Below are 8,046 nucleotides of genomic sequence, written 5' to 3'. Positions count from 1 at the left end.
TCCTTAGGGAAATGCTGCCCTTTTGATCTCAAATGGTCAATTATTCTAAGGTACCTCCCCTTTCAAATATTGCTCCCCTTTCTTGCTGTGATTAAGTTCTGTTGAGTCAGTTCTGACCCATAGCAATCCTATATAGGGTTTCCGAGGAGCAGCTGGTGAGCTTGAACTGATGACTTTGTAGTTCAAACTGACTTAAAAGTCCAGCGCATTAACCCACCCTTTGCTGTTGTTGTTAAGTGCCATCAAGGCGTTTCTGACCCATAGTGATCCTGTATAGGGTTTCCGAGGAGTGACTGGTGTGCTTGAACCACCAAACTTGTGGTTCAAACTGACTTGGTTGTTCAGCACATTAATCCACAGCATTCCACCAGGACAGCAACCCACCCTTTATGGACCTATTATTTGGCTGAAAATTAAGCCATAGGGCTGAGTTCAGTTTCAGACCCCAAGGGTCACTAAGGGCTATAGTCTTGGAGGAGTACTTTCCTTACTGATCACTCATATTTCTACTTTCATATTTTCTTCTAGAGTTAAGAAGCAAAAAGAACCTGGGAAGCTATGGTAAGTAGCAAGTGCTTACTGAATTTTCGTCATTTAGAGCTGCAGGCAGACTTGTCCTTGTAGTCTGATGATACTGGATCTTTGCCCAACCAGACATGCTGGAACAGAATCAGGAAGAGGTTGAAACAGGTCAAAGCACTGTTGTTGTTGTTAAGAGCCATGGGGTCCGTTCCAACTCATAGTGAACCTGTATAGTGTTTCAGAGGCTTTAAATCTTCAGGGAGCAGAAAGCCTCATCTGTCTCCAGCCAAGCAGCTGACAGTCTCGAATTGCAGACCTTGTGGTTTGCAGTCCAGAGCTTATCGTATAGAGTCACCGTGCTCCCTGGTAGATACATTAGAAATGAGAATGATTTGTAAGTAAAGACTTTTAATCAAACTTTTTTTTTGGGGGGTGGGGTAGCAAAAGCCAACAATAATCTAAATGCCCAACAATTAATGTCTTCATTCAGCTAATATTGCCTAGTTACTACCATGGTCTAGGGCCCATGCCAGGTGCTGGGGAATACAGCTGGGAGCAAAACTCTCTCCTGCCAGCATGTCCTCTGGGTGGGGGGTAAGTTAAATGAAGGAGAGTATACCCATCTTCTGGAGTGTTCTGGAAGCTTACACTGCCATTATGAAGAAAGCTTGCTAATAATAATGATAATAATGATAATAAAATCAGTCTAGTCTCTGGTTATAATATTGTCAACATTGTAGTCCATTTTATTCAGCCTCCTCATCCCCCCACATTCTAAAGTACGGTTACTGCATAGATACAATCAATGACTGGAAAGTAGACTTGATAGTTGTTGTTTCTGGGTATGCAAGTATGAGTGAATTTTGCTTTCTTCTTACGATTTTCTGTTTTCCAAGGTTCCTACAATAAGCATGTACAAACAGGGAATAAGTCAATGAAAACACAGATACATGTAGAGTTACTCCTCCAGCACTTATTTGTTTTCTCTCTTTCCCATGCCCTTGGCATTTTCAGGGCAGGGCACGCCAGCCTCCATCTGGGCAACACAGGCACTGTGAGAGATGTTTCAACCGTCACTGCCACATTCCTGTGGAGCCCAACGTCTCCTGCCTAGTAATAACCTGCAATCTGCTCTGTGGTGCCACCTTCCACATGTGCAAAGAGGCAGAACATGAGCTCCTTTGTCCTCTACAGCAGGTTCCATGCCTCAACTCTGAATATGGCTGCCCACTCTCCATGGCCCGACACAAGCTGGCCAAACACCTGCAGGTGTGTCCTGCCAGTGTGGTCTGCTGCTCCATGGAGTGGAACCGCTGGCCCAATGTGGACTCTGAAACAACTCTTCACGAGAACATCATGAAAGAGACCCCCAGTGAGGAGTGTTTGGACACAGCCCTGGCCCTTCAGGACCAGAAGGTCCTTTTTGGATCCTTGAAAATGGTGGAACTTTTCCCGGAAACTAGAGAGGCTGCTGAAGAAGAAGCAACTGTGAATGGTGATGTCACTTGGGAAGAAATGGAAGGAGCAGTGGGTGGAGTGGCTGCCAGTTTGGTACCACACGACTCTCTGTCAGCAGGTAATGGAGAGATGACAGAGTTGAGTCGAGAAGAACGGGAGGTATTAGCCAAAACAAAAGAAGGAATGGACCTGGCCAAGTATGGCAAGTGGGAAAATATGTTCAGCAAAGAGCATGCAGCCTCTGCTTTAACAAATCCATCTGCCAGCTGTGAAAGCAAAAGCAGGAATGTTTCAGCGAAAGAAGAGATTTCCAGTGACAATAACCCAGTAGAAGGAGAGTGCACAGCCAAAGAGAAAGAACCACAGGAAAATGAGAATCAGCAGGACTTTCATGCATCTATGGAAACAACTGGACTTGCCCCTTGGCAGGATGGTGTTCTGGAAAGATTAAAAACAGCTGTGGATGCAAAGGATTATAATATGTATCTGGTACACAATGGGCGGATGCTTATTCACTTTGGTCAGATGCCTGCTTGTACACCTAAGGAGAAAGACTTTGTTTACGGCAACCTTGAGGCTCAGGAAGTTAAGACTGTTTACACCTTCAGAGTTCCTGTGAGCTACTGTGGAAAGCGGGCTCGAATTGGAGATGCCATGTTGACTTGTAGACCAAGTGAACACAAGGCAGTAGACACTTCAGATCTGGGAATCACTGTAGAGGAACTGCCCAAATCAGATCTCATCAAGACCACCCTTCAGTGTGCTTTGGAACGAGAGCTCAAAGGTCATGTCATCTCTGAATCCAGAAGCATTGATGGACTGTTCATGGATTTTGCCACACAGACCTACAACTTTGAGCCAGAACAATTTTCCTCTGGGACCGTGCTTGCTGATCTAACTGCTGCCAGTCCAGGGGGGCTTCATGTGGAGCTCCAAAGTGAGTGCGTGACCAGGCGACACAACAAGAGCAGCTCTGCCTTCACTTTCACTTGCAACAAGTTCTTCAGGAGAGATGAGTTCCCCCTACACTTCAAGAATGTCCACACCGACATTCAGTCTTGTCTCGATGGCTGGTTCCAGCATCGATGCCCCCTAGCCTACTTGGGATGTACATTTATTCAAAACCATTTCCGTCCCCCAGGGCAAAAGGCAAAAGTGATCTATAGTCAGGAGCTCAAAACCTTTGCCATCAAGCCAGAAGTTGCTCCAGAGCTGAGTGAGGAAACCAAGACCAGCTACCCCTCGAGCCATGACAGCAAAAGCCAGAATTGTCTAACCAGCTTGCCCCTGGAGGTTTTGCAGTACATTGCTGGCTTCTTGGACAGCATCAGCCTATCCCAGCTCTCCCAGGTGTCTGTGCTGATGAGGAATATCTGTGCCACTCTGTTACAAGAAAGAGGGATGGTTCTCCTGCAATGGAAGAAGAGATATTCCCATGGAGGCACCTCCTGGAAAGTCCACCGAGAGGCAAGTAAACAGGCATCTGTTTATTCATTTGTTCAGCAAATATTTATTAATGGCCAACTATGTGCCAGGCACTATCTTAGGCATTGGAATTGTTCCATTCCTGGGAATTAACATGGTTCCTGCTCCCAAGGAGACCTAGGAAAGATGGGTTTATAAACACATAAATGTATATGGTACCAGTTGCCTTTAAGTTGACTGCAATTTAAGGGAACTCCATGTATCAGAATAGAACTGTGCTTCATAGGGTTTTCAATGGTCAAGTTTTCAGATGTAAATTTTTGCAAGGCACCTTTGAAAGAACTCAAATCTCTAACCTTTCAGCTTGCAGCCAAGCTGTTTGCAACACCCTGTTTGTCTTTATAAATGTGTCCTGAATGTCTTCTGTTTACCCATGTGATCCATACTCTATCCTTCTCCAGCCTGCTCTGTTCCCTGATGGGCTACACCAAGAGGCTACCTTGCCTGCTGGGTTCCAGTTGGGTTAATCTAATGGGAGTGTGTCAACAAGAGATGGGAGGGAGGGAGAAGAATGAGGTTGGGGTATCTATTCCCTGGGTTTTGTCTTGCCATGACACTGGTGACTATCAGGTATCTCTCCATAAAACTACCTTCTTTGGATTCCAGTAACCCTCCCTTCTTGTTCCTTTTCAGGCCTAGAGCAGTAAAGCTTCCCATTGTTACTAACCCCGGTTCAGTGCTATTGCTTAGGGTTCCTACTCACACATTTATAAATCATTGCTTTTTAAAAACTTCTCTTCAAACTACCTAATTTGAATGTGTTCTCTGCTTCCTGCCAGGATCAGAGATGAAGGCATATTGAAAATCTAAGTGAATTTGATTCACTGCTCTCCTGTTGTTCAAATGATTATTTCTTTAAACTCCCCTGTATAAATCAAAGAATCTTCCTCTTCAGAGAACTCTTGCTCCTTATCCCCAGTTAGGCCAAACTACTTAGTAGTATTATAATTCCTATTAGCATATATAGAAGTGAGACTTCTAATTCACAATGTCCAAGGTGCCCTTGGGAATGCGGTGGCTCTGTAGGATAAGCACTGGACAGCAAACCCCAAGGTTGGCAGTTTGAGCCCACCCACTGCTCCACAGGAGAAAGGGAAGCTTTCTGCTCCCACAAATATTTACAGCCTTGGAAACCCTATACAGGGTTGCTATGAGTTGGAACCAACTTGATGGTACTTAACAATAAGGTGCCTTTAGCATCCTTTCTCATAGTGATTCCATTATCTCACTGTTTTATTGCTTTCCAATATATGGGTGTTTGCACACTAGCCTTGGAGAGTTATAGAGTTGTCCGTATCTATCTATATATTTGATTATGTCCTTGATTCTTTCTATTTTGTTTTGAGCAGTCTTCTTCAAAAAATAACTCTGGGAATTTCCCTCATGTATTCATGCCTGCATCCATGTGTTAAAAAGCACTGAGTGTCAACCAACCATTAGTTTTAGGGATAAAGATGAATGAGGCTAAGACCCTGTCTTCAGGATTCTTACAGTCTCACTCACTGCCACTGAGTGGATTCCAACTACTAGTCACTCTGTATGGTGTTTCTGAGACTGTGAATCTTTACCACAGAGGAAAGCCTCATCTTTCTCTGGTGGGTTTGAAATGCCGACCTTGTGGTTAGCAGTTCAGTGCTTACTCTATAGTGCCACAAAGAGTCCTTTCTTACAGTTTGTTGTTGTTTGTTAAGTGTTGTCAAGTCAATTCTGACTCTCAGCGACTCTGTATAGGGCTTTCAAGGAGCAGCTCGTGGATTTGAACCGTTGACCTTAAGGTTAACAATCCAGTGTTGATCCTACAATGCCACACCAGAACTCCAGTTCTTACAGTCGAAAACTGTCTACTATCTTTCTTTAGAAAATCAGAAGCAAATAGTTAAATTTATATTCTAGCAACACCATTATTTATTTTGCTTAAGTTTGTCCCCAGTTCAGTGATTGCTAATCATTCTTGGATATAATTTGGAGCAAACCAATTTCCTTGCAGTAGGGAAGAAAGATGATTTAGTTGGGGCTAACAGGTGAACCTAAAGGTCAGCGGTTCGAAACTACCAGCTGCTCTGCGGGAGAAAGATGAGGCTTTCTACTCCCGTAAGGATTTACACCCTCGGAAACCCTGTACAGGGTCGCTATGGGTCGGAACTGACTCGACGGCACACAACAACAACAACAACAGGTGCTTATATGAACATGACTTTTTTAAAGTAAAAAGAGAAATAGTTTCAACATCCCAGGCAATACCTTTCTGACATAGGAGTCAATTCCAACTCATAGCAACCCTGTATGGAGTTTCCAGGGAGTTGCTGGTGGGTTTGAACTGCCAGTCTTACATTTAGCCATCCAGTGCTTATCCTAGAGTGCCACATCAGTACTCCAATTGAGTACCAGGCTCCTAGAATTTTCCTATGGGTTTCCTGTTCTAGTGAGACTCCTATTAGCAATTAAAAACAAGAAAACTTGTTTTGATGACTAAAAAATCCAAAGATAATAGACTTAAGTAAGGATTGATCTCACAGCTCCAAAATGTTCTCCAAGGACTGTATTTCTTTCCATTTCTCACCTCTACATTCTCAATAGTGCCTCCATTCTAAAACAGAATTTTCCCTTGGTCCCTGTGGCTGCCAGCAGACTCAAGTTCAGAGGGGAAAAGGAGAATCTGCTTCTTGATAGCTCAAACAAAAAGTCTAGAGTCTCACTGGCATTGATTGTCCTCATTGGAGCCATGTGTCTCTATTGAAACCAATCACTGTTGCTGGGGGAGGAGGGACTGCATCAATATGCGGACTGAACTAAGCCAATCCTGGTGGTGGCTGGTGGTTCTGTGCTACTGAGTTCATTCTGACTCTTAGTGACCCTGTATTGGGTTTTCAAGGCTGTAAATCTTTACAAAGAGCCGAAAGTCTCATCTTTTACCCATGGAGCAACTGGTAGATTCAAACTACTGACCTTGCAATTAGCAGCCCAGTTTGTAATCCATCCTAGTCCACTCCTAAAAGTGCCCTGGTGGTGTAGCAAGTTAAGTGTCGGGCAAGGTTGGCAGTTCAAACCCACCAGTTGCTCTGCGGAAGAGAGACAAGGTTCTCTGCTCCTATAAATATTACAGTCTTGGAAACCCTATGATGCCATTTTACTCTATCTTAAAATGCTAACCACAGGTCAGTGGTTCAAACCCACCAGCTGCTCCTTGGAAACCGGGTCGCTGTGAGTGGGAACCAACTTACCAGTACTTGACAACACCAACACTAGGGTCATCATCAGTCAGAATTGACTTGAAGGCATTGCTTTTGGTTTGTTTGTTGTTTTTAGTCCACCACCAGACCTGGTATTAGTCATTCCCACACAAACTGCATGGCTGGCTGGAAACTAGTGACTGGATGCAAGGGAAGACATTGACAAATGTCTGAGGATGTTTCTGGAAGCTAAGAGCAGGTGCTATAGGATAAGCACTGGACTGCTAACTGCAAGGTTGAAAGTTCAAACCCACCAGCTATTTTTTGGGAGAAAGATGATGTTTTCTGCTCCTGCAAAGATTTAGGGTCGCTATGACTCTATGGTAGTGAGTTTGGTTTGGGTTTTGATTCAAATGAAGCCAGACTGAGGGTGCTGTTACACTTTTCACTTTTGCTCTTCTTTCTTTCCCAATAGATCTGGCAGTTCAGCAGCCTGTTCTCCAAAATCAAGAGCTGGGAGTTTAATGAAGTCACCTCCATGTCTGAGCATCTTAAGACCTGTCCTTTCAATGTGATAGAACACAAAACTGACCCTGTTCTTTTGACCAGCATGTGTGAGCCTCGGGAGCAGGCCCAAGAGAGCTTAGTCTCCACCTTTAGATCCAGACCACGTGGAAGAAAACCCTTCTAGAGACTCAGAGACCACAATTCTTGGCTTCTCCTTGGGGTTCCTGAAAGTAGAGCAGAGTGTAGCTTCAGGGCGCCCCTCTGTGAACTGTATAATGTGTGTCTCTGGGGGTATTAGAACTTGTAATGCCTTCCAAAACCAGAGTGGTTGTACAGGGTCTAAGGATTTCCTAAGCCATGGCTTGTAGAATTGCTGTCATGCTATATTCACCATTTTTTCTTTCCCTTTTGTTTTAGAAAATAAATCCATCTGAGGAGGAAATAGGTAACTTTGAGGCCACTTGAAAAACAAGAGACCAATGAACCAGTAGAGGCCGGTGTTTTTCCTTCACCAGCACAGAACTGTGCTTTTATAAAGGATTGTTTTGTCTTTGTTGTAAAGTACTTTCAAACCCATGGGGCAAGCAATTTGAGTATGAGGTCTGCAGTTCAGAGAGTTCTTTTACAGTGCACCCAAGGTGAGGGCACAGTTTGAAGGTGCTGTGTATCTGGGTCTGCCTACTAGCTAGGTTCAGAGCTGCTTTTGCATTTAAACCCAGTCCTCAGACAGCACAATGGAGAAGAACCACCTAACTGAGCACAGTGGCCTCAGAAGATACCACAGGTCAAAGGATAAGAGACAGAAGTAAAGTCACAGAGTTTGTTGTATAGAATCTTGGGAAAAGTCTTACCTACCATATTTATCCACAGTGGTTCCGATTTTATGTAGCTCTCAAAGAACTTA

General features: G+C 44.1%; 1 protein-coding gene across 1 annotated transcript; it reads left to right on the top strand.

Moving 5' to 3' along the window:
• The first annotated feature begins 534 nt into the window (after positions 1-534).
• Positions 535-7,326, top strand: FBXO40 (F-box protein 40). Its single transcript, XM_006864197.1, has 3 exons — positions 535-561; positions 1,537-3,447; positions 7,111-7,326. Exons 1-3 carry the CDS (start codon positions 559-561, stop codon positions 7,324-7,326), a joined length of 2,130 nt encoding a protein of 709 aa, XP_006864259.1. The 5' UTR covers positions 535-558.
• The last annotated feature ends 720 nt before the right edge of the window (positions 7,327-8,046 follow it).

Source organism: Chrysochloris asiatica, unplaced genomic scaffold, assembly GCF_000296735.1.
Source record: "Chrysochloris asiatica unplaced genomic scaffold, ChrAsi1.0 scaffold00061, whole genome shotgun sequence".
In the NCBI taxonomy this organism is placed as follows: domain Eukaryota; kingdom Metazoa; phylum Chordata; class Mammalia; order Afrosoricida; family Chrysochloridae; genus Chrysochloris; species Chrysochloris asiatica.
Note: the sequence above shows the minus strand (reverse complement) of the source record. Positions and strands in the feature narration are given on the sequence as shown.

Excerpts from the sequence above, each read along its gene's own strand:
- FBXO40 (XM_006864197.1), top strand. Across the intron at positions 3,448-7,110 it reads CCTGGAAAGTCCACCGAGAG|ATCTGGCAGTTCAGCAGCCT; the intron begins GCAAGTAAACAG and ends CTTTCCCAATAG.